The sequence below is a fragment of the Acanthaster planci genome, linkage group LG09 (genome assembly GCF_054643075.1).
Source record: "Acanthaster planci isolate LZ-2023a linkage group LG09, COTS_SCS, whole genome shotgun sequence".
NCBI classification, from domain to species: domain Eukaryota; kingdom Metazoa; phylum Echinodermata; class Asteroidea; order Valvatida; family Acanthasteridae; genus Acanthaster; species Acanthaster planci.
In genome coordinates this window covers 12,657,371-12,682,123 of record NC_141785.1, presented here as the reverse complement: position 1 = coordinate 12,682,123, position 24,753 = coordinate 12,657,371, and the positions used below count along the sequence as shown (strand labels likewise).

Genomic DNA, 24,753 nt, shown 5'->3' with positions numbered 1-24,753 from the left:
CTCGAGAAAAAAGGTATTTAAAAAGCATATAAATGTTTTTATATGTATTTAATATTTTTAAAGCTTATGGATTAACTATGCAAAAATTTAAGAAATAATTTGACATCAATGTAAATGTTTTATGAAAGAGGCTCTTTGAAGCACATGTGTGCATTGCAATCCCATGTCATGCGTGTGATTTTCTAGTTAGGCTACGATAAGTGCTGAAAATTGTGTGTTAAATTACTAGATAATGGCCTTTTCAGTCACTCGAAATTTCGCAAGTGTTGCCGGTAGAATGCTTACACAGTGTAGGTATACTACATCGGCGACATCGAAATGCCTTCTGTCCATCCAGAAAGATTGCCAAATGAGCCGTCCGTTTACCAGGTCGATTTGGTATCTTTGCAACAACCACTCGAGCAAAGACACACACCCTGGCGGCTTGGAGCACGTGTTGGCTCAGGCGACGAAGTTGAGGGATCCTAGCAAATCATGCAGCTGTGGCTGTGCTGGAATGCACACACAGGGTAGGCCTATTTCCTTTCTGGCTAACCATGCTAACTATCCAACGTGGGAAGAGTTCCATATCAGTCTGGGAAATGCGCGAAGTAGGAAACATTTCCCAATTCGGAAACATGTTACAGAATTACAAAACTTCCAGTGTTTGCAGGTGAATGCACCTTTTCTAAAAGGAAACGGGAATTGCAACCCAGTATTAGTCGTTTGGGAGGGCGACCAAACTCGGAGGGGTGGACTGGAATTTCAAATTAGGATGATTTCCCCAATGCTATTAATTTATCTAACAGATGTTCAATTACCGAAACTACATGTAGGGTAAAATTGTGGAAATAAAACTGAAATTATGGCACGAGTTGAAATGTTATAGAGTGCGAAATAAATGTTTAGACACAAGAAGATAAGGGGTGTCCTTAATTATACTTGTAATTTGCAATTCTGACAGTTATTAAAGCTATTTTTTCCCCACAAAAATATATAATAAAGTGATTGCACTGTAATCTGTGATTCCACTCAGTCAAAAAGTTTGATGCTGTCGTTAAATTAAAACTAGAATTAAAATACCAGATCAGCTACTAAATTAATTACACAATTTAAATCACTTTTTTTTTCTCTCCACCTGTAATTCAAATAATTTTCTGAATCTTTGTGTAATTTTAAACAGTTGAATCTTGTACAGTACAAAATCCCAACCTTTTCTCCTACGAAGTGATTTCTCAAGCAATTAAAATGTTGCCCCAAACCAGGTTTCATCTGAATTGAAATGTTCCTAAAATGTGACTTAAGAAAAACAAATTTGTGTGATGCAAAACACGTCTTTTTTGAATAATATAAAAATATTGTTACACAGCAATGGACAACACTGGTACAGACGTGATCAGGTTCTTGACAAAATGAAATCAAACAATTTGTGAACCGGCTAAACAGAATACTGAACTTTGGCAACAGTCTTTTGGGGGACATTGCTGATGGTGCTGCCTGCCACATCTTTCAAACTTTTCCAGCATGGTGTACCTGTTCAGTGCAATCTTTGAAAATGCACAGATTAAAATTTGCGTACACAATTTTTAAACTTTGCACAACCACAGATATTGCCATAAAAATTTTGTGCAGCAATAAAAATTATGTGGATACATGAACCACACGCAACAGTCGTATGTAAGAGACTGACACCAACTACATGTTTTGCACAATTTTGTCTGGTCAGTTTCACTCGTGATGCGTGTGACCTTTTAAATTCCCCTGATGAGATTTTATTTGAAAAATTGTTCGAGCCGTGCAGGTATTTATTATAAATATATCTGCAATAAAATTAAAAGTAGATTCCCAGACAAAATAAATAACAATTAGAGAAAATAAGAGTTTTGAAAGAACCTCCAAAACTACTAGTTTGTACTGGAATCCTAGCCTTTACTCAAGGCAACAGTTTCCCAGCTTGACTGGTACCAGATAGCTGGAGACTTCAAAGAGAATGGGAATCCCCACATCGCCGGCCTCGCCCGGGCCCGGTCATATGCCAACCATCATGACTTTCTTTAAAAATCACTCAGTTCAAGGCACAAAAATTGTACAAGTTCAAAGATTGCTCTCAACATTATCTGCACAGATTTAAAATATGCACAACCTAATAAAATTGCTTAAGTAAAACTGCTCAAGTTAGGCAAATTTTAAATTTGCCCACTTTCAAAGATTGCACATACCCGACAAGAGGCATGACTACTGTAGATGGCTTATTGAAACCAATTTGATTCATGATGTGATTCCAATGATTTTGGGCAAATGGCAAAAAGTTTGCCCTTTTGATTCCTTTTTTTCAACTTATTTACCTGCACCAGCAGACAGTGTTCCAGACTTTAAACATTTTACATGACAAAGACACATCTCTTAGGCCTTTGGTACCTTTTGACAACCATGCAGCATTTTGGGGGCTCATTGTTAATAAAAAACATGCTCTTATTTGTTGTTCAGGTGATCCTTTCTTTAAGTTGTATTTCATTGCTTTTCACATTATTTTGTTTTTCAAATTTTTATTTATTTTTTTTTTATTTCTGTGTGTGTGCAGGTGATGAGGAGTTGGCCAAATTCCTTAAGGAAGAGATACAGCTGGAGAAAGACAGCCGACAATTCCCCGATGTGCCCCAAATTGGGGACTTTCAATTGTCACAAGAGGGCGCTGTAGCAACACTGACAAAGAAAAAGGATGGGGAAACGTAAGAGAGACACATACCCTGAAAACGGGAATTTTCAAGGTGTATTTTTGCGCTGGGGAGATGTTAATTTATAAAACGGATTTTGCTCTTAACCAATTAATAAATACTGTATGTATATATACGTTGGGTAAGGACAAAACCCGTTATGTAAATTAACATATCCCAATGCAAAAAAAGAAAAATCTTGAAAATAGTTCGCAGTACCTGCTGCTTCACCTGACTCGGACCAGCCAGCCGACCCCGGCAAGGTCGGTGGTCGAGTGGTTAAGACGTCTGCACTAGTAAGCAGGAGGTCGTGGGATCGAGTCCAACCCGAGTAAGCTTGTGACTTTTTTCGCAAGCTCTTGGATATGCACTGAACATACAGTGTTTATTAATATACGTTGGGTAAGGGCAAAACCCGTTATGCAAACTGGAAGTTTGAGAGGTCTACTCTAGGCTGTTAAGAATGTTTTATTGCAAAAAAGCACTTTGTGTTCTTCTGTAGGCCAGACTTTGACGTAGGGACTGTAGAACCTTAACTGCCTGCGGGCACATCAAAGTTCACCAGGAAGGTTAGGGAGGATTTCATGTGATTGTGATGATACAGCCAAACAACTTTTACTGTGCATGGGGATTGATTCCCTTAGGAAGGTGAGATTAATAGATCTTAAGGTGCTATCTGTCTTTGGATCACGTAGTGGGTTATGTGCAAAATTACATTGAAGTATAAATTAAGGTTTACGAAAAATAAGAAACTTCAGACATGTGGCCTGCATACAGTTTTACTGAAAATATTTGCAACGTTCAGCTTTACCTTCCCCAACAAACATGAACAGTATGGGTCAGTTTTATGTGGGGATTTTCTCAAACCTTCTGTGATTATTGCAGGGTGAAGGTAATGTTCAATCTCAACCACTCCGTTGAGGAAGAGCCTCAGGAAGACAAGCCAGAGGAGGAAGCCGCCTCAAAGGTAATTATTTGCCTACTATCCCCTGCCCCTCCAACCCTCCCCTGCCCTGCCCCTTCGTTAGCCTGTCTAATGGAAATTCAGACCACCAAAGCAGCCAGTTTTGTCATTCACTCTAGTGTATCATTGTGTGGTATCCCACTTTTTGTTCAACATGCAGTTGAAGTTTGTCTTTGTATAATGGAGAGATTCAACCTCTCAGCCTTTGTTGGTGCCCTGACTGTTTGAATTCAGGTTTGCATCCATCGGCATTGTAGAGTATCAGTGGTTGTGTCCATAGGCAAGCCACTTTTCAGCAATGGGTTTCATTTGAGCAAAGAAAGTGGATTTTCATTTGTAGTGAGTTATTTGTCTTGTCAAGATGGTTATTGGTACTTCACAAAAATAGTTTTCTTTGAGAATGGTTCAGAAAACAAGCATGTTAAGCATTGTTTACATTCCAGAAAGCTTTTAATTTCTGGCATTTTTACTGTTGATTCAGTAAAAGAAGGGAAAACGGCCAGTTTTCATTATCTTCGGATACACACACAAGCACTATGGCAAATACCAGACTTGCAAGGTGCCATTTGCCACCTCGTTATGGTTCTTTCCCAAGTTGCGATCCTACCCTGAATTCACCGTGGATATCACCAAGGACACCCAGAGCACCTTGACCATCAGCTGTCGATTTGACCTGAACGAAGTCGAGCCGGAGGGGGAGGAAGGGCCTGAAAGCAACGACCTTTTCATGATCGATGAGGTCAGCATACAGGACGGGCAGGCCTCTGAGTCAACATACAGGGTGGGGTCAGAGGTCATGGATGCTGTAAGTTATGAATATTCATTATTAAGTTATATTCAGTGTAAGCCGTGTTGGGGAAAAATTATTTTCAAATTTAATCAAGCTTCTTTCAATTAGTCAGACAAAGATCAGCTCTCAGTTTTTGGCAAAACGGCCCTGCCGTTTCAGTAACAAACAAAATTTGCATATCTGTGATAGAAGACATTGTCGTGTGCCACTAGTACACAATGCCCATCTTGGGTCGAGTTTGGAAAATTCAGTCTAATTTTGGGTGTTTCAAAGATCATGCCGATCAGACTTGTTGCCGCAGGCAGCAGCAACACTGATAAAGATTGGATAAGGGATAAGCCTGCAAAATTTTGCAACGAAAGCAAAATATTTTACAAATTTGGACATCAAAAGTCAGGCTGACCTGGACAAATGGTCAGGACTGACAGAGAACTCCAAACTGTGCAGTGCGAATTTTGAGTCACAGTGTTTTCTGCGGAACACGTACAACTCGTTTAGGTGAAGTGAGACGCTGTGCCCATGATCTGTGGGAAATAAAAAATGCCTGTGAACAACAAAGGGTACATTTCCAAATCGGCCCACGCTATTTCACTCAATATGTTGTGCAATTTCTTATACATTGGCCATACCGCATGTGGACATGCTTTTACCGTGTGCGTGGGCATCATATACAGTACATGGACATGTACGTGCATGTAATTTCCATTCCAACATTGCACGGGCACGTAAATTGTGCTTGTCCAATGTCCGTGTTTCTCTCGGGTCTAGGCAAACCAAAAGGATGCCTGACTATAATTTGGGTTCCAAAATGTACGTCACCCATGATGTCATCATTTATCACAAAACATTCATTCGAGGGGTCAGTGAAATTAATCACAACAAAGGAAATTTTATTCCATTTTACATTCCCTATCTTGTTACTGGCATAGTAGTGAATGTTTTAAACAATGAAATCAACAGTTTGTCCACTGATGTCTTCATGGACCGTTTAACTTTTTACAAGATACCAGTCAATCAGCTTTCTTTCCAGTTCGCTATTTCTCATGCTGTACCATTCTGAATGGTTTAAAGATAAAATGATACCTTATAACACTGGCTGAATTGGGATTTTGTCATTCATGACCATTCACAAAGCAGTGTTGGAGACTCAAATTTGAGTTTCCCCATGTCAATATCGTGCTACTTATGCCTTGTCCAATTCAGTCCTTCCACCAGAGTGACTCGGGCTGATGTAAATCCTTTCCCAAGACAAGCTATAAGTAACAGGTTGAAGAATGACAAGTGAATGCTTCTGTCTCAGCTCAGTAGCTAGTGTCTTGACTTTTAACTAAATGACTGAAGATGGACTTGCACAAACTTGTGATGGACTCAACTTCAACTCCGTAATTGGTCTGTTGTGGTTGGTGACTGGTTGTTTGTTGGATTTCCTTTTCCTTCAACCCTCCTTAGAATCTCTACAATTTCCTGATGAACACGTTAGAGGAGAGAGGCATCACGGATGAGTTTGTTGAGAAGCTGTCGGACCTCTCCAGTGCCCTCGAACACAAGCTATACATCGAGTTCCTTCAGAAACTCCACAAGATCGCCAAATTCTAAGGCAAGCTGGCTATGTTATGCTTGTACTCACACCGTGATTCATTTCCACTTTTTTTTTTAAGTGCAGGCTTTGTTGCAGTTTAAAGGGGTTTGGTCTTCATTGCAAAGGTGAAATGTAAGTGCAAATTTGTCAGCACTTCAGCTTGCCATAACCCCACAAATTAATGTACGTGTTTGTTTTTACACCAAGTAAGGCCAAGTCCAAATCAAATGGATGTGGCCAGGATGTGGCCAGAACACATGCATCTATGAGATGTGAATTTGGCCCTTAGCCGTGGTTTCCATAGGCATATGTGGCAGTTCCAGCCATAGCTGTAACTTTTGGATATAGACAGTGAAATGGCCTTATTCCTGAATCTCGTTTGGTACCCAGAAAAATCAAACAAACTCCAAACACAGCAAAGGACTTCTGGTTGATGTGCAGATAAGCATCAACATGAAACTGCTGTCTCTTGTATTTTGGTGAATTCCCAAGAATTTGTTAAAGTTGGGTTACGTGTCCGCCAAGTCAGAGGGCTTTCACCTGTATTCTGTGCAACACACCATCTTGAAAGGTCACATATCAATTCTCCAATTGTAGGTGCAGAAAACAATGATGTAATAAAAATGTGCATTTCAATTTGTTTCTGTGCACATTGACTTTGTTAATTCAGGAACTTTATCCGTTATATCAAGATAAGATTAAGCATTATTCATGACGCAGTATGCAAAAGATTTGAGATCATTTGAAATCATTTCAGTGCAGTGGTCCATGAGGTAATTCTAACAAAATTCATGCATTTCATCTGACTGGAATCACAACTACTTTTGATTTAATGTAGCAGAATCTGGACGTGTCTATCGAGGAGGGAATGACGATAAATGGTGTCTTTGCTTAGCCTTAATACACTTAGTGTATAAGAGACAGTCATACATGTAACGTATGGTGACATTCCTCTTCACTCTGTTCAGGCACCCCAAGTAACATCACAGCAAGTAGGTTTGGCAAAGAGTTGATTGATTGATCAGGGAGATGACTTATTAATACCAAATTTCCACCGCAGATCATGTACAGGACTTGTCAGGAGTCATGAAATAGACACTGTTCACTTGTGTTGCACTGTTACAATATTTTATTCTGTATACTCTGTATCTTATCCTGGGTACGTGCAGGCTGAGGGTGAAAGAGGAAATGTTGGGGAATTATTACACATCTACCATATATATATAAGCAATTCAAGAATAATTTGTCCTGAAAAAATATGAACTCTCTCTATATGGTGACATTTCTCAACAAGTTGAATGCACCAGTATGTAGTCATTTAGTTGAATGTGCAGAACACTCAGTCGTTTAGCATTTAAACCTTAAAACTCCTTCAGTTTTGCTATAGAAATCTCAATAATCTATTAAAAACGAGTGTAAAGTGTCCATTAAAACAGTGCAGTGTCAAACGAAAACAGAAAACAAACTGTATTGCTTGTTATTCAGGCAGGGTTTGGCATTTTGTCTCACTACAAATTTGTTGCACACAAATACTAAAAAGAAGAATGCTGTCAAGTCAAAATCAAATCCTCGAGTGACTTCAGACTGGACTTGCACATGTTGCTTCTTTCTCTAGTTCAATTACATCCAAGGCCAGCACTGTCTTTCTACAATAAAAAGCAGTTATTATTTTTGGTTCCCAATACTGACAAATACAGATAAATACCGTGCACCGCCAAGAGGTTGCCAACTTGCCATGGAGATGCCTGTTTTTAACTTAACAATTGGCAAAAGCATGAGCACCTTGCTACAATATACATTTGAGCTTTTGAGCAAGTTTGGGATAAAACTTACTAAGCTCAGAAAATATATGTGCCTCACCTAAAAGGCTTGTAATGGCAGGTTACCAGCCAAAGAGCCATGTAGAGTGTGTAACTCGAGACTGGGTCCCGGCTCATTTTTGCTCCAAGCAGTACCTTCTCTGCCAAGCAGCTTGCTGTTTGTTGATTTGTGCAGTAAACTCATGAACTTTGCGAGCAACAATTTAAACAAGCAAAATGTACGAAATAAACTCAACAAGATATTGCAAAAAGGAAACTGTTCAGCTTTTTCAGAATCTGATCATCTATTGAAATACATGTACACTAGGATAATGCGTCAGGTTTCCTTATTGTAAAAAGGAGCAAATATACATTTTAATTCTCATAGAAAAATTGTTTAATTATTGCACATCTTCAAGTTTAAGGATGGAGATGAATGGACATTATGCTGTTTAATTTGCCAATTCAAATGTGGAAATTATACAAATAAACTGAACCCTGAAGTTTGCATATAACAAGGGTATCTGGTACAGGCTTGTACATGTAGGCTGCAGACATTGTTGTCAACATGGATTATCCTTTTGTGGTAAAGTGTGACTAGTACATAACATTGCAGACTGTACTGCCTTTGATAGTACACATGGATATTACCAATGACAACAGATTGCTTTATCTTTTGGAAAAAGTACATGTACATGTATATATATGGACCAATTTCAAAATGAAAACTACTCATGGCAAAAGACGTCACAAGGCAATACAAGACTAGGCAAATACATATACCTATTGGTCTAGAACCCATCAACTGGCTGATCTTAAATGGTTGAAAAAGCACTGGCTGGCTGATATAGACACTTTTCCGGTGTCACGTGAAATTTAGACTGCAATGAAACTTGTCCCTTTACGCTTGGTGTATTGCTTGAATGCTCGCAACTTTTACTTGTATATGTATTTGCACGTTACTACCACAGTGTCTGCATTTTGAGAGTCCCATCTTCACCCTACACTGGCTCATTGCATTCTTTGCCACCCAGGGAATATGCACCACACAGGCATCAATATCCTTATTAGGAAATTGGTTATGACTACTCACAAGAGGCACATACCATAACATGCCTGGAGGTGTTGTTAAAAAATAGTTTTGTCAAACAACATAATTTGAATAGATAATTTTTTAAAACTTGTTTTGACATTCTGACTCGGAAGATACGTATTTATGAATGGGAGTAAATATGTGCTTGCAGGCCTTAAAATGAACGATGGGCCACGATGGCCAGTGCTGCCGTTACCCTTCTCACTGGCCGAGGTGCCCCACAAAAAATCTCCGTCCTCAAGGCCAGTTTTACCTTGCCCTATACATGTATTTACTGTGGTTGTGGCACTCTTTTCCATAAACATCCATAAGCCTATTAAAAACATGAAAATCATTGGTTCAAGATGCTTGCAAACCCGTTGAAAGTTTATTTTGATGTCATTTCACCCCGATCAGCTGTCTCAAAATCTCGCAGAATCGATGTACAGACGTTGCACACAACGCACACCTGCTTTGATGTCAATGGACTGAATGTACATCGTGTACATCCACACAAAGCATGCAGTGTATGTACTGTACATGTACACTTGTACGTAAAAGCATGGGTCCGGAATGTGCTGATACTTCAAGCAGCGACACCCCCGCTGCAAAAATAAATGCCTCTATTCGTGCACTTACATTCCAGCAGGAGTACGTGCGAAAGATATCACGGGCAGAGTTGCCTGACTTTCTCTTTCTCAGTGCTCATATATGTGGTACACCATTCACATTAATTCATATTGAGGTCCATGTACGAGGCGTGCGTGCGTGCATTCGGTGTACGTTCTGATTGTCAAAACTTTTTGATGAATGAATATTGGCATTTAGCCTCCATGCTCCTTTTACAGATTTTATCTGGCCTTGGTGCTCTCCCAACTGGCCGCGATGCCCTCGGGAACTTTGCTTAATTCAAGGCCAAAGTGGCCTTGCCCTAAAAATTACCAAATTCAAGGCCTGTGCCTGGCCAGTCTTAATAAAGAGACATGTATGCAAGCCTCTTGATAGAACAGATTATTAAAAATTTGGTGTACTTATAAACTTGATTCATACCAAAATATATGTATAACAGACTAAATAAAGGCATATTTCAAAGAATATGTGAAATGAGTTCCATCACTAAACACACTGGTTAGCTTTGGTTTCTCTCGTGTTGGTGAACGGTCATCTTGCACAGAATCGCCTTATGAGACAGTGCAAAGTGATCCCTTGCAGAAGCGGCCCTTTGAGTCTGTGTCATCGTCACCAACCTGTACAGTAGGAAAACAAAATGGAAAAACAAATCAAGCTTCAAGTACGTGTATTAATCCTGTTTCCATCCTATTCACAAGAAGAAGCTCTCTTACACAGGCCCTAATATTCCCAGATTGTTCAAAATGTTTGTGGGGGTTTTGTGGTGTCCAGCCACTGTTACTTTCCTGATGGCTGGATATAGGCATCCTTTGAAAATACGAGGGCATTGTTGAGTTACTGCAAAGCAATCAACGGTGGAAGACTTATGATGGTTCCAAACTCCAAACAAAATGTCCACTATGTTTGGGGTAACCACATCAGAATTTCTACTCCTTGCAATGAAATTGAGACACAGATTCTTGTTCTAGGCTTTAGTCTTGCATTAAATAAAAAAAGTAGTAACCATGTTGTGAGATAATGAGTAGAGAGATCTGTACACAATTATAAAATAGGCATGAAAATCATAACTAATAGTTGGATAGTGAAATGTTTTTCCTGTACTTTCATTAACTTACTGCGGCTGTGGCAAATGGATTTAAGTTCTCTTAAATGTTTAATTTTACCATTCCACTCACCAAAGATTCACAGTCCCTCTGTTTACCATCTATCCATGCCTTCCTAGCCTCTGTATTCTGTGGTTTTAATTGACTGCCTGTGGTATCCAGCTTGCTCGCCTCCAGCTCTCTTAACTCAGATTGGTCAGGTGGTGCCATCTGACGCAGCGCGTGCATGCGGATCGGCGACTCGGCCCCGGCGTTGTCATAGCCGGCCTGCCCCAGGGACTGGACCCTGTTACGCTTGCCTAGTCTGAGGCTCCGGCTGCTGCCAGAGCTCGCCCTGCTCCCGTAGTGCTTTCTGTGCACTGGCGTTCCAGGAAGACTTATTGCGTGCTTGTTCACGATGCTGAGGCTTTCGATGCTCTGTGCACAGTCCACAAAATCACTCCCGAAGGGTGTTCTTGGCCGGTTGGCGATCTCTGTGATCCCTAGGTTGTTGTTGTTTGGGAAGAAGCAGGTGCATCTCTCGATTGGCGGAAAATGGATCTCTGCAGTTTCATGGATTCCCTCTTGGTGTGTTTGCTCGGGATCGGGTTTACATGTACAAAGAGTTTCCTGCAAAGGCTGATGAGAGGAAAGGTGCACAGATGCTGTGGAAAGCATTGCAAATATCAAGCAATTTAAAACATTTTACTTTTTTTACTTTTGGTAATATCCAACAGTTCATGAATGCCCAACTATCTATGCAAGTTGCATTATTACTGTCTTGAGGGAAAAGAAGCAGTTTGTGTAAAGTTTGACCAGTTTTTCAAACTTAACTCTTGACAACCAGACTATCTTGTCAAAACTTCTGTTCTTATTTTTATGAGTGTCCAGTGAGCTGTTGTGTTATCAGTGATGGCAGTCATAACCAATAACTGTTTCAGTTTTTAAACCTTTGTGGGTTGATCTTGCAATCGTTCATTTCCATGAGCAGTTGCAGCTTTTGGTCCTGTCAACAGTCCCAGGTCATTGCTCTGTGGCTTCGTTATGTGATTGCAGTCCAGCATTGTCTCTTTTTCTACCTTGAGAGTTATCAAGATGTCCAGGGGAAAGTGGTCCTGCTCGTCCAGACTGCTCTGGTAGAGCAGCTGGGTTTGGTCATGGCTGTCCTCGCTCGGACTTCCGCTGAGGTAAGCAATGAGGTAGAGCGTCCGCCAGCCATTGGCAATATATCCTGGCAGACATGAAAAGCAAGAGAGGCCAGTCAGCACAGAGTTACAAGTCATCAATTTTCAGGTTCGTTTTTCTTCATGAATCCTTGACTGGGACTTGTTTTTATCATTCAGAAATCACTTTGCCAGAAATTTCTTTTGAAACCTGAACATCTGTCCCATTTTCAACCATTTTCATGTTGAAATGGTTATAACCTTTTCGATAGGCTTCTAAATAATGAGCTATCCAGGATGGAAATTGATCATGCAGCAGCCTTGCCACTTTTGTGTGGAATTGCCCACAGATTTTGTCAGTCAGTCACTTCTTATCATTCAGATTGATTAACTAAATATTAATTAAAATTTTCACATTCAGGGCTTACATGTGACAGGTGTAATGTGTAAAAAGAATCCCAAGGTGCATGGAATTAGTGTTTGAGAGGAATGCGTTCTTTAAACTTACAATAGCAACATGATCAACATCAGTAAGTAAAACACTGATAAACTGTTCATGGTACCTCTGTGAAATCCTCTGTTGAATATAATGTTTCTTAAAATCATCCTGTATGAGTCTGTATCACGAACCTGATAGGTCAGCATTTTTTTGTGCATCAGGACTGACAATGTCGTACGTGATGATCCCACCGTGTAATGTCCTGCTCAGGGTAAGGGCTTGGATGGAGTCGACGACCAGACCAGTATCCGTGAGGTCCATCTTCCAGCTGACAGACCCCTCGCGATAGCCGGCTGTCCTGGTCAGGTAAGCCTAAGTTGAGGTGATAAACACATTCCTTGTTTTGTAATAAAGACTGGTTTCTTTATAACCTTGGTACCCAAGGTGGTATCCAAGGTCTTAAACCTTGGGTTGGAGGTCCAACACAGAGTCTATGTGTTATGCATGTGCCTTTTACTCACACACGAAAGTATTATTCATTCAAAATTGTCTCTTTCGTTTTCTTCATTATTTCACTTTCTCATTGTTTAAAACCAGTAGTGTGAGTCAACTGGAACAGAAATTTCATTCCAATGAGACATTAACACCATACAACTCCAACGGTTGCTAAGGAAAACAGTACTTCCCAAATGAAGACGTCTGGCAATTAATTCCCAGTTTATATCCCCTTGTGTTGTGAGAGCAATTGCCAACATACTGCATGTGGTTATAGGTAGCATCCTCTGTGTGGAGTGCTTTGGAAAATCGAAATTCCAACTTGCAAAGAATCCAAATGGAATGAACTGGAAGCAGTGATGTATGGGGGCAAGTTCCCCCTGCTATTGGGAGGAACTCTCAAGAGTTCAATGTATGTCATGAATAGCAAAATAAATAAGATATTTATTACAATTACAGGTAAAAGGTCCATACAGTCACTAATTTTCCCCTGCAGTGGTTCATCAACAACCAGAAAGTGACAACATATGCTAAAAGGTCAAAATTTAGCAAGGAAAGTATTGAAGCCTTTTCTTAAAAAACGAGAATTCAGACTATGTCTCGTAAGATTTGTGCACAGGGTGTTAAATGATGTCTGTGCATGAAACTTTCCCAAGAACATTAAAATCCATTAAAGATTCAAACATAATAGTATTGAAAATTAAAAGAGTAAAAGGATTGCATGACAGCTCAACCATGTACTGCAGCAGAAAAATGTAGAACATTTTTCTACAGAAAAATAGTGGTGTCTTTGAGGATTTAGTTTTGCAATATTTTAAAGAGAAGTCTTGTACATATATAATGAGATTCAGGGGTCAAACAACTTTGGGAAGGTAGGGTCATTCAAAAGATTTCTTTCCAGTAAGAAAAAACACTTGCATTGTTCCTTTTCATGAGCGTTAATTTGTCAAAACCCTAAGATGAAAATGCAAGACATCCAGGATCAGAAGACTTTTTGAGAACATTATTTATTAAAAAAAAAGAAGAGAAAGAGAAAAGTGAGATAATTATACAAACTGGAGACAGATAAGGGAGTTTTCACATGCAGCGTAATTAACCACTGAATGCAGCAACATACATGTAATATACCACTCAGGTGCCAAATCCCAAGGTTCGTTACACAGTCACTGATGTCATTACCAGCCATCTCTAACTATCCTGACAATGTCAGGCTAGCACGTTAATCAAATTACAGAATGTACAGTGTACTGCTTTTAGTTGTCGGAACTTTTTAGCAGTGAATTCTTTATACAATCCCTCTGTGCCGGGCTTAAGGAGAATTCCTCACAATTAACATGCAGCCATAAAAGTCAAGGACAGTGCTCCTTCGTACGTGCGAATATATTTTATCGAGTACTGGTATGGATCAAAGTGGCACAAATTTTGAGTAATTGACAGCATTGCCAAAGATCATGTTAATGTGCGAATCTCATAAAATGATTGCGATGTTAGCACATATCAGTACCAACTCCAAATGTAGGAACTTATTTATCTCATCAACCCATGATTAAACATGGCAAAGTTTGAATGAATGCAATTCAATTTTTCTAATGAAAGCTAAATAATTTTCCAAAAAAGTTATCAAACCAATTGAGAATTTCTGTCAAATAACTGGAAGCACATTGTAGTACATGTATCTCTTCGATCCATGTATTGGTTTTTCTTTTTTTTATTTATTTATATTAGCCTACTTACCATTTCATCATCAACATGCCGTTCAATATTCACTGCGGTATAGATTCCATTTTCCCAACCTTCAATGACGGCTGCACTGGAGCCTAGTCTGTAGTACGCGTCGGTTCTGGTGCTGTAGCGTAGCTGAAACACTTTTCGTTCCACTTCGCATTCCGTCAATGTAAAGACATGGTTTGTTGTCCGTACCTAAGTATCGAAAAAAATTGGCAAAGACATTTTTGAACAGCCTGAGTAAAGTCCACTAGTTTTTATTATTTAAAATTATGTTTTTCCTACAAGATTTAGTGAATACTGATTATTTGTCACTGGAACGTAAGTAATTAAAGAGCCTAGAGTATTTTATTTTTTTTTATATTAATACATGTACTTTATTTTCTTGAAGACAGCGAAGACTAAAATCGTAATGCATATCATAGAACCGTGATGCTGTAGATCTCTTACTTCCATCATAAAACTGGCCACTGACAAAATGATTTCAGCAAGCTGCAGCGTACTTCTACCGTTGTATTATTCCATCCTGGACATGTCGATGTTGTGAATGACACTGTTTACAACAAAGAATAATTGGCAACGAAACATTGCATGCTATTATGCGGCAGAGAGGCAGTTCCGCAACATAAGACAGTCGGGATTGTCATGGTTTTTTTTTTTCTTTAGCATCATGTCGTTTGGTATTTTATCAATCTTTTACCAAATAAATCTTATGCTGAAACTCAAACTGTGTATCAGAAATGGCATTGGTGATGAGCGAGCAGTCCCAATATATCTTATTTATTAAAACCTATTAAGTGACGGCAGCTCCACTCGGTGCAGGCGGTTAGTTTAGCAATTTCACTATAATTCGTTTGGTGCGCTTTCTAATCCAATCTGTATTGACCAGGCAGCTTCAGTTCAGTTGATCTTGAAACGTCGCATTTGATTCCCAACTTGATAAAGTGAATTGCCTAGAGGCATTTTCATCATCATTTAGAATTGATATGATATATTCTTTCTATTTTTTACCATTTTATTTTTAATTTTGTTTAACGTCATGTAGTCAAGTCACTGACGGCGGAAGCGAGGTTCCCCCCCCCCACACTTTTTACAGGGCATATAATTGGGTGGGGCTTACTGGATCAGGTTATGCCTGATGGTCGCACAACTGCCCTCTCCCCCTTTGAAAATTGTTCTGCCGCTGCTAATGAGTCAAGTACATGTGATGCACGTACATATGTTAAAATGAAGTCTTACCTCGTCCACCCTCTTCAGAGAGACAACTGAATCTACCAAGAAAAGTAGAAGGCAGATGTTGAGCACTGATTGGCCCTATTTCAAGTTTTAAAATTTGTTTTGGGGAAAATGGAGGTTACTTTTAATAAGAGTACAATAAATATATTTCAGTCAGTGGCCTCGAAACAAAAAACCCTGAGCGATACTTCTGTAAGTTTTCGTTGTCATAATGTCTACTGCATGATTGAGACACAGGCCCAGTCAAACAGAACTTCCACGTTTTGTTTCGAATAAATTTTTAGTATAGATGTAGCTGCTTGTGGCTCTGAGTAATCCCGAGGCCAGAGGTTTTCCTGGCTTCTTCACTACTCTGTATTACCTCTTGTCCATGTCAGTTTCGTGGGATCGGCCTTTAGCGGAAGACCAGCTCCTTTTTTCCTCTCTCTCATCAGGCTTGATCGATCGTCAGTGGAGTGGTCATAATATCGGTCATCGGAAACTATAGGGAACAGAATACATGCACAGTATCCCATACACACAGGTGGTAAACGATCGACCAATCTGGTAGAAAGATTTATCTCAAATACATGCAGTTATCGGGATTATTGTGGGAGATTATTTTATATGGGTTGTGAGGTTATGCCAGATTCCAATTTATTTTTGGTTGGGAATCCAAGAAATCCACAATACAGTAAATGGCATTGGCTTATGGGACGCATTGAATGAATGCGCCTTTTGTGGATGCCACTTTTGTCGAAATTGACGCCGGTGGCCGTTTCCTTGCCAACCAGACTTTGTTTTGGGGGGTTGACCTCTTGCATGGTCTATGCAACAAAATAAAATGGCATACAGTGTACAGCCGTCTGACTGCGTTATATGGTGCAATAAAGATTTTCTAAAAGTGTTCCCAACAATTATTACACAACCAGCATACAACCGAAGGGTTCCTGGAACTTATTCCGGATGAGTTGACGGAACTTTTTTCATGTATTTTTTCTAATACATATGTAATACACATTTTCCGGCCTATGCAGTCAAAGAAAACTGCTATCGTCGCTCAGTGAAGTCGGTTCCTTATCGGACAGCACTGCAGCTTTTAGGAATGAATTACACCTCAAATGCTTCTGGTTTTAATAATACCGTTTTGTTATCGTTTTATTCATACTACACTTTTGATGGGGCAATTTGATGTTTTGAACAAGCAATTACACATGCAAAACCGAAACATGTACATGTAGTTCCACAAGCCGTATAATACACCACGCAGAATTTTACGCCACGGCCCAATTGTAGTTCGTTAATGTGAATGGGGGCTTGTTTGGAGACGTCTGGGAAGTTGTCATGAGTTGTACTACGGGGGGTCAACGTGTATTGGCATGGACAGATTAACAGTGGAACCATCTCTTTTTTGATGTTGTGGTGGCTCTGAAAAGAGCCGGTTGGTTTGATGCCGTTCGAGTACACTGTTTATTTGGAGGTAGTGTACTTGGTGACAGCCTTGGTGCCTTCGCTGACGGCGTGCTTGGCCAGCTCACCGGGCAGGAGGAGACGGACCGCGGTCTGCACCTCACGGCTGGTGATGGTGGACTTCTTGTTGTAGTGAGCCAAGCGGGAAGCCTCGGCGGCGATGCGCTCAAAGATGTCGTTGACGAAGCTGTTCATGATGCTCATGGCACGGCTGGAGATGCCGGTGTCGGGGTGCACCTGCTTCATCACCTTGTAGATGTAGATGCCATAGCTCTCCTTTCTCTTGCGCTTCTTCTTCTTGTCGGTGCGGGGAGCACCCTTGGCCTTACCAGCCTTCTTCTGTCCCTTTCCGCTTGGCTTGGGTGGCATGGTCGGTTGATTCGCTTCTCGTTCTGGGAAAAATACCACTATGATAAATCCCTCCCAATTTATGCTTTCGCGTATGCAAATTCAGATCCTTTCCTGGATCCAACTAAGCGCGCCTGAATTTCCCGCGAATGAATGGTACGTGCCAATTGGCTACTTGTTGCACACGGCACTAAAATTTTGACCCGCGAGTGGCAATGCGGACGTTGTATAAATTTTAATTTCCTAGCCGCTCGGGTGGGAAACGAGTAAGCAATTTCATTGGTGAATTGGAATCCGGGGCTAGGGTATAAAGTGCAAAACGAACGCAAATTTGGTTTTATTGTATACATTTCCTTCACCCTAAGTTACTAGTTAAAAGAACGCAATCATGTCTGGACGTGGAAAGGGAGGAAAACAACGTGCTAAGGCCAAGAGCCGATCCGCGAGAGCTGGTCTGCAGTTCCCCGTGGGCCGTGTTCACCGTTTCCTTCGCAAAGGCAACTATGCCGAGCGTGTGGGTGCCGGTGCTCCGGTCTACTTGGCCGCCGTCATGGAGTACCTGGCCGCTGAGATCCTGGAGTTGGCTGGGAATGCCGCCCGTGACAACAAAAAGACAAGAATCAACCCCCGTCACTTGCAGCTGGCCATCCGCAACGACGAGGAGCTGAACAAGCTTCTCAGCGGTGTCACCATCGCCCAGGGTGGTGTACTGCCTAACATCCAGGCCGTTCTGCTGCCCAAGAAGACCTCGTCCAAAGCGGCCAAATAAACACTGAAATATCAGTGTTTAAACCAACCGGCTCTTTTCAGAGCCACCACAAATTGGAAGAGATATATTCCATTGTCTGTTTATTTTACGTGTTTTAAGTTGTAGACGATAAAGTGGGGAGTACTGACTTAAAGAAGAAAAATATCTACTCTCTGTAATGTTCGGTAAATTATCCACGGCTTTTAATTTACCTGGATTTCTCAAACTTTAAGTTTTTACAGTTATCTTCAATAAAGTTTAAGTCCTAAGATTTCCTCAATTTTCAGCATTCCGTAATAAGATTACATTTACATGTTACTGTAAGGTCTGTTGCCACAATATTTGGAGTACCCTACAACGTCATGAAAAACACGTCGGAATAACGATGGATCAGTGAGAAAAACTATGGGCCTACATCTCAGGACGACGTTTTAACAATACCAGAAAACGAAGGTTGGCCCGACGTTTGTATCATGGAGGTGTCCTTCCTCTTCCCTCCATGTTTGTATCAAGTACTTTGGGCCAACGTTGAAATATGCTTGGTCTATACCTCAGCATACATGTATATACATTTGTAGGCCCGGCTATTATGCCGATGAAGTCTTATGTGAAATGTCGCTGCATGATGAATCATGATTAATAATGTAACAATTACATGATCTGTGTTTTAAGCGTAATAAGGCTCTTATCTCTGAAAAAAAAACCCAACCTCTTTAAGGCCTACATGTCAGATTGTGGTTTTTCTGTACACCGCTGCACATTCTCAAACACCAGAATGAATTTGACACCCTGAAGTCAAGTGCCATCGAAGTTCACCGCTCTTCATCGTTGTCGGCCTTGAAGTTGAAAGTTTTATTCGACACAAGGTTCTCACCATATATAACGAGGCTCTGCATGCTACATCCATCGATACATAAAACGTCATGAGACGCTTTGTAAATTTATCATTCAACTAAGTTGCCTTTAAAAACCTTTTTGTCACGAGTTATTAATTTCAAACCATACAGCCATCAGCACTTAGACGTTGCAGAAAAAAATGAAATTATCAACTTCTTTCCGGCGAAAGAATTTGAGGGGTCCAGACTTTTCCATTTACTTCTGCCTTTCGAATCGCCCTGCCACATTTCGTCGTGTTGTGTTTTATGCATTTAAGGTTTCAATCAATTCTTCTTTTTTTCGGTGACAATGTTCGTTTAATTCCGAATGATTTGGGTGCGCCCTTTCTGACATGCCGGCACGCCTAGGCATGCAGCATCCACGTCCTTCATTGCTCGAGGCACTCAAGCGCTTGGTCACCTGTTGTACGTTTTTTTCCGATTTGGTCGATAGTGCTGGATCGATTCTCATGCAGTGTGTAGCAGGGTCCAAGGTCTAACCAAAAGACTTCGCACGATATGATCACCTGTAAAGTGCTTAATGACATAGTCTGAGGTACCATAAATTGGACGGTTTGGTTGATATTCCAATTTTGATTAGCGCGAATGTCTTCTTTTATAATTTGTTATGTATGTAATTTACACGTTACCACCATCTAACTGAAATCAACAAAATCTATAAATCATAATAGCACCGTCGTCTTTCACTTATAAACCATGCATGTACCGTCTTTTGAGGGTCTGATAGAATAATATGGAATTGTCTGTCACTTCATATTTTGGTGAATTCATTGTTTTTTTCGTGGAATTATCTTTCAACTTGATGTGAGTATGCACGGAGGGCGAGACAACTCGCATTGCGTTGTGAATATGATCTCCGCAAAGGTGCCGCGCGCGGTCGATGTGAATACGTCGCGCCGGCACATCGTCGAAATTGCGTGCGAGGTGCGATGTCGGTGAAGATTACATTTGAATATTTTCCATTGACTTGAGACTGTCATAGCGTTAGTTTATCTTGTAACTTACGGGGGCCGACATGAGGGGTTGCAAACGCTAGATTCAGTCATAAATTAATGTGATCCTACAAATAATGAACAGCAACTCGTGGAATACGCGCTCTACGAAGTCGCTGCGTGATTCCCGCCATGCATGCGACATGTACCCATGCTCTAAGTTGTATTAAAACTGGTTTCTCAGAAATTCATGAAATCTACCTGTCACTTCAGCCAGACCTACAGCTGCGCAGGCCTGCTGGGCTGTTCAGGCTCTTTCGCATGCGAAGATAGGAAAGGTTTTCTCATTTCGCGACGCCAGTAATGTCATCATGCACGAGCACGAATCAAATAGGCCTAAACAAAAACCGCGCCATGCTGTTACACCCGCCTTATTCTTGACCGCAAGGGTAATGCACGCGCCACTCTGTTGTTTTGACTACAAAAGAGAGACAGCTTCCAGACCAAGTATATTATTGGTTTTATACATACATGTATATATACAGCCAGCCGTCCCTGAAAATCATGATGAATAGTTCGGAAGGAGTTGTCCCTGGACATTAATTGCCTGTCTCCTTTTAATCCAATAAGCAAAAGGGGAACTAGTTGATAATTAAGTTAGTCGCGATTTAAATCCGTTTTTTTCCGTCGGGCAAAGTACACGAATTGTCGGCATTTCATCGTCAGGTCGTGAGCAAATTAATGTTCAGTGAAAGTATATATTCTCTTTACATTCCACAAACTGCGGTCCAGCTATAGCCCACACACGGTAGCTGAATCAGCGAACGTATACAATATACAGACTTGTAATTAACCTTTGAATTCGGTCTGCATGCGTGAAACTACTCATGTATTTTCCTTAATGGAAAACCGGACTTTCTGTGTACTGCTTTCGAAAAATCAGTCACCAGATATTATGTATACGTTCTGTTTATCGAGTGCACTTTGTTCATGCATGGTCACTATGGAGAGTTGTACACATAAAGACATGCACCCAGCTGTGTCAACACTGTTTAAACGTTCACTGAAACATGCTGACATAAATTATGCGGAGCGTAGTCCCGTCTCATTTTATTCGGGTCCGATTCCGGGTGTACAGACGAAAATATACGTGCATGACTGTTTCGGGCCTATTTGTGATCCTGAATTGAATAATTGCCGGTAGCATGAAATTGATACACCGTGTATATGTTGTTACTCCTCAGTTGAAAGGTTTACCCTGAAAGGAACCACAGTGAGCCAGTTAGGTATTATTCCAACAGCGCATGCCAAAAATAAAATGCGCGTCCGAGGTCATTTGGACGCGCGTGCATATGCGAGATGGGGCTGCCCTATCAGCGTGGCCACCCCACGTGGACTCGACTTGCGTGCATGCTGTTGTTCCCGAATGACCTTGCATTTTATGAAATACCGACCTAGCTCATTCCAAATGAACATTGATCGAGAGAAAATTGCCAAACATCCTCACTCAATAAATTGAATTTGAAATTACTCATAAATCTGAAGCGTCCAAACCCATGTAACTTTGTTCACGTTTTAAAGAAATTGACTCTAAAGATTGCATTTAAGCATGTAAGCCTAAGCATGCATATTTTGTGCATGTATATACACGTAGATGCGAAACAGAAAATGTTGATTCTAAAGTTTTCCAATGTTCAATAACTAATCACTATCAAAAGTCTAAACGTGTTTAGAACCAATAGCAAGAAAGAGTGTGGAAAAGGGTTCAATTGTCATTATCCTTCGGTGATGCATAACAGAGAATCATGATTGTATACAGTCATGTATTGCGAAAGGCAACAACCTGCGGCCCAGCAGCTGGACTCAACTTGAACTCAACACTCTATGATGGCCCCCTAGCCCTCCCACTCTGTGTCCAACCCCCTCGGACGACGTTCCTGTGGAAGTCAGAACGATTCTGAATCAATTTTGATTATCCCTGCCCGAGGCATACATGAGTACGTGCAGGTCCTATATTACGTATCCTATAGACCGGGCCCTTGCACTGGGTACACTGGGTGACCATGTCTTTCACGTGCGAAACCATTGAAAAACTACGGAAGTATATTGATGCCAATTCGAAAATCTATTTTATCTCTTTCACACAACATAGTTATCTCGTTTTAAACGAAATAGCAATGTCGTTTAAACGGGATACTATGTTGTTTAAACGAGTTATAACTATGCCGTTTAAACGAGATAAGTCGTTTAAACGAGATAATAAGTCGTTTAAACGAGATAATTTTTTTCCGCTTGGCAGCAATATGCTTCCGTAAAAAACGCTGAATGCAATCCATGTATAATTTCAAATTATTACGAAACTGTGTGATTTACGTGCAGCAAAATCTCAAGTGCAGTGAATTGAAGTTCATGCATCGCTTTCCAATCGGAATCAAGTTGTCATGGCAACCATGCCACAGTACGCTTTTTTCTCTACCTTTTCTCCAAGTGGCTGGTGAGGTTGAAAGCCTTTGTCTGATCGTCGGTCGTGCGAGTTTGCGCATATGTGCACGCGCCACAGCCAGAAGTTGCTCCTTTTTAAACGTGATTGCAAATCAACAAAGCGCCACACTGAAGGATATAGGTTTGCTCATAGATAACGTCAAACGGACATATGCTAAAATTCTGCAGGCCTTATGTTTGAAAAGGGTTTGTGAACGTTTCATATAAAATATTATTTAAATTTTCATCCGATACTGTAAATGCCTGAGTTATAAAAGTGGAAAGAATATTTTAAAATGAAAAAAAATACACGATATCATCAGCAACAAAACGGATTTTCATTGAGTTTTTATTCAGTATATTGAGGCTTATATCGCAAGTCCGTTTTACAGGAAACACTAAACGCGAGGTTTTTTTATTCAAGAATTTTGTTCAGGCTAATTTGATATTCATCCAGTGGGAATCTCACCTCAAAGCATCCTTATCTGCATGCGTTTCTATTTTCTACTTTTCCGCTTTGCCTTGTCCTCGTGTACAGTATGCATGTGTCATGAATAATTTTCGCTGTTGTCGAATTTCACCTCTGTAACCTCGACACAGGCTATTTAAAGTGGAATGCAGTTGAAATATGCTCAGTGAAAGGCCTGGTTTATCGCATTTTTAGTTTCAGCTTGGTGCTAACATAAATGCACGGTACAGTGACAGGCCTATTCCCTTAACTATAATATTAATTAATGAACAGCTCAACTGAAAGGGGTTTTTCTTACTCTGGTTTTCAGTTTGACGATTTTCCTCATAGGTCGACGTTTCAGTCAGCCTTCACAAACTCTTCAAAGACGAAGATAGCAATTTTCCCTTTGACAATATTCCCAGTGTGTGTACTGCGAAACGTAAGCTCTGATCATCTCTCCACAAGTGCGAGATAGGGACTGCTGTAACAGGAAGGTCCGTGTTGTTTGCATTGAACGTGCACGCACTCGACTCAAGCTGCGGGTTAGGACAAGGTGGACTGCAATTGAAATTCATTTGTACCGTACCGTTGTATCGATTTCCCCGGCGACGCAATCAACATGTGCGCATGTGCGCCAATTAGTGCCCTAATTAGACTTTATTAAACTTTTGTTGTAATTAATCATGTTTGCTCCCTGAGCTCGAGCGCACGCACGGCGCGGCGTTTATATGGGCTTTAGGGAGAACTAGGAGGACTTAGTATTCACGATTCTTGCACGCTACTGCCTTTACATGATTCGAATGAACATCTTTAGTCGTAAAATGATGTCCATGCACGCGAGATAAATAATTAACCAGTACTATCACCAGAGTACGAGAGTAAATTCAGTGATGAATTTTGTTGCTTCTGAATTCAATAATGCATGTAGGCCTACAAGTGTTCCTTTTTCACGTAAATGTGTTATGTTTTATAAAGCTTTGATTTTCAACGATAGCATATTCCTCAAGGCATTTTTTAGCATCACAAAATTCATAAACGACAGTCAAAACATTTGTATTGCTTTTTTAAATTCCAATTTGGCCTCATTTGGTCAATACCTGTAAGCGTCACACATTCTGCAATGTTCTTAGTAATAATTGTGACTCGGGTGAGTCGTTTACTCACTGCAGTGACTCTTGTCAATCAAGAAAAAATCGAGTCGTGAACTCTATCTGATTGCAACTACTGAATCGGTGTGTATGGGGAGCGGGTGGCTTCAACGTCATCATACATCTTTGACTATCTTGGTCGTGGTGGTAACCGAGCCTGCACGTCAAAAGAATCGGAGATCCGGGAATCAGAGGGCGGGCTTGATTTTTTTCCGGGGCCGTTTTTTAAGGGTGCACTGAACTAATTCAAGCTCCATTGAAAATAGTGTAAAATCAACCAAGTTTGGAGCCCCATGGCAGGCAACTGAAGTCCCTGAGGCCTCTCAAACAAAAATCCATGTGTTGTTTGGTCCTTCAGATTTCATTTGATTTTCAATTTTTAGTAGGTTAACCAATGAATTTTTTAATTATCCGCCCAAAACAAACTCACCCCCCAAAAAGTGAATGTTGCCAAGCCCTCCCAGCGGCCATTTTTTAAATGACATCCCTCACCTTCCTGGGGCTCTTCTGACTAATTTTCAATCCCATTTTTGTCTGCTTTGCCCCCAGATGGGTGCCCCTGAATCTACAGAGATGATCCTGGGCCATACTGACACAATTCCACCATTTCCTGGCCCAAACAGACCCCTCTTT

General features: G+C 40.6%; 4 protein-coding genes across 7 annotated transcripts; 2 read left to right on the top strand and 2 right to left on the bottom strand.

The window, feature by feature from the left end:
* The first annotated feature begins 141 nt into the window (after positions 1-141).
* LOC110987016 (complement component 1 Q subcomponent-binding protein, mitochondrial-like) lies at positions 142-8,378 on the top strand. The gene is made up of 5 exons (XM_022249398.2): positions 142-509; positions 2,561-2,708; positions 3,579-3,660; positions 4,253-4,462; positions 5,897-8,378. Exons 1-5 carry the CDS (start codon positions 233-235, stop codon positions 6,041-6,043), a joined length of 864 nt encoding a protein of 287 aa, XP_022105090.1. The 5' UTR covers positions 142-232; the 3' UTR covers positions 6,044-8,378.
* LOC110987015 (uncharacterized) lies at positions 7,133-23,538 on the bottom strand. Of its 4 annotated transcripts, none has more exons than XM_022249395.2 (8): positions 23,289-23,537; positions 16,029-16,148; positions 15,671-15,702; positions 14,441-14,626; positions 12,403-12,583; positions 11,689-11,840; positions 10,703-11,248; positions 7,133-10,144 (listed from the first exon to the last, which is right to left on the bottom strand). In XM_022249395.2, exons 2-8 carry the CDS (start codon positions 16,096-16,098, stop codon positions 10,079-10,081), a joined length of 1,233 nt encoding a protein of 410 aa, XP_022105087.2. In that variant the 5' UTR covers positions 16,099-16,148; positions 23,289-23,537; the 3' UTR covers positions 7,133-10,078. The 4 variants fall into 4 exon arrangements, with proteins under 4 accessions (XP_022105087.2, XP_086996928.1, XP_022105086.2 ...); XM_087140802.1 differs by lacking the exon at positions 23,289-23,537 and adding an exon at positions 14,882-14,984 and having other exon boundaries at positions 16,029-16,551; XM_022249394.2 differs by lacking the exon at positions 23,289-23,537 and having other exon boundaries at positions 16,029-16,550.
* On the bottom strand, positions 16,746-17,524 carry LOC110987019 (histone H2B, gonadal). Its single transcript, XM_022249400.2, has one exon. The coding sequence runs from the start codon at positions 17,483-17,485 to the stop codon at positions 17,117-17,119; it is 369 nt and encodes a 122-aa protein (XP_022105092.1). The 5' UTR covers positions 17,486-17,524; the 3' UTR covers positions 16,746-17,116.
* LOC110987017 (histone H2A-like) lies at positions 17,824-18,963 on the top strand. Its single transcript, XM_022249399.2, has one exon. The coding sequence runs from the start codon at positions 17,853-17,855 to the stop codon at positions 18,231-18,233; it is 381 nt and encodes a 126-aa protein (XP_022105091.1). The 5' UTR covers positions 17,824-17,852; the 3' UTR covers positions 18,234-18,963.
* Positions 23,539-24,753: the final 1,215 nt, after the last annotated feature.